Consider the following 239-nt stretch of genomic DNA (forward strand, 5'->3'; position numbering starts at 1 on the left):
TCTGGGTGGTGCCGGGGGGGTCCGGGGGTGTCTGGGTGCTGCTCTGGGGGTCCTGGGGGTGTCTGGGTGCTGCCCTGGAGTCGAGAGGCAGGGGATGAAACCTGTGGAGCACCTTGGGGTGCTGGCAGGGGTCCCATGGGGTGTCGGGGGCTTTAAGGGGGGGGCTCCTCACCTTCAAGTCCCTGTGGACAATGAACTTCTGGTGGCAATACTGCACGGCCGACACTATCTGCAGGAGA

The 239-nt window shown here is 64.9% G+C and overlaps 1 protein-coding gene across 1 annotated transcript in view; it reads right to left on the reverse strand.

Moving 5' to 3' along the window:
• The window catches only part of LOC104084061 (serine/threonine-protein kinase MARK2-like), a gene marked incomplete at both ends in the record, with an annotated part of 1,450 nt that extends 1,221 nt beyond the window's left edge, over positions 1–229 (reverse strand). The window contains one exon of the mRNA XM_009587771.1: positions 173–229. Within this exon, the coding sequence (XP_009586066.1) occupies positions 173–229 (57 nt within the window). The remainder of the gene's footprint in view (positions 1–172) is intronic.
• Positions 230–239: the final 10 nt, after the last annotated feature.

This window comes from Fulmarus glacialis, unplaced genomic scaffold (genome assembly GCF_000690835.1).
Source record: "Fulmarus glacialis isolate BGI_N327 unplaced genomic scaffold, ASM69083v1 scaffold4101, whole genome shotgun sequence".
Taxonomy (NCBI): domain Eukaryota; kingdom Metazoa; phylum Chordata; class Aves; order Procellariiformes; family Procellariidae; genus Fulmarus; species Fulmarus glacialis.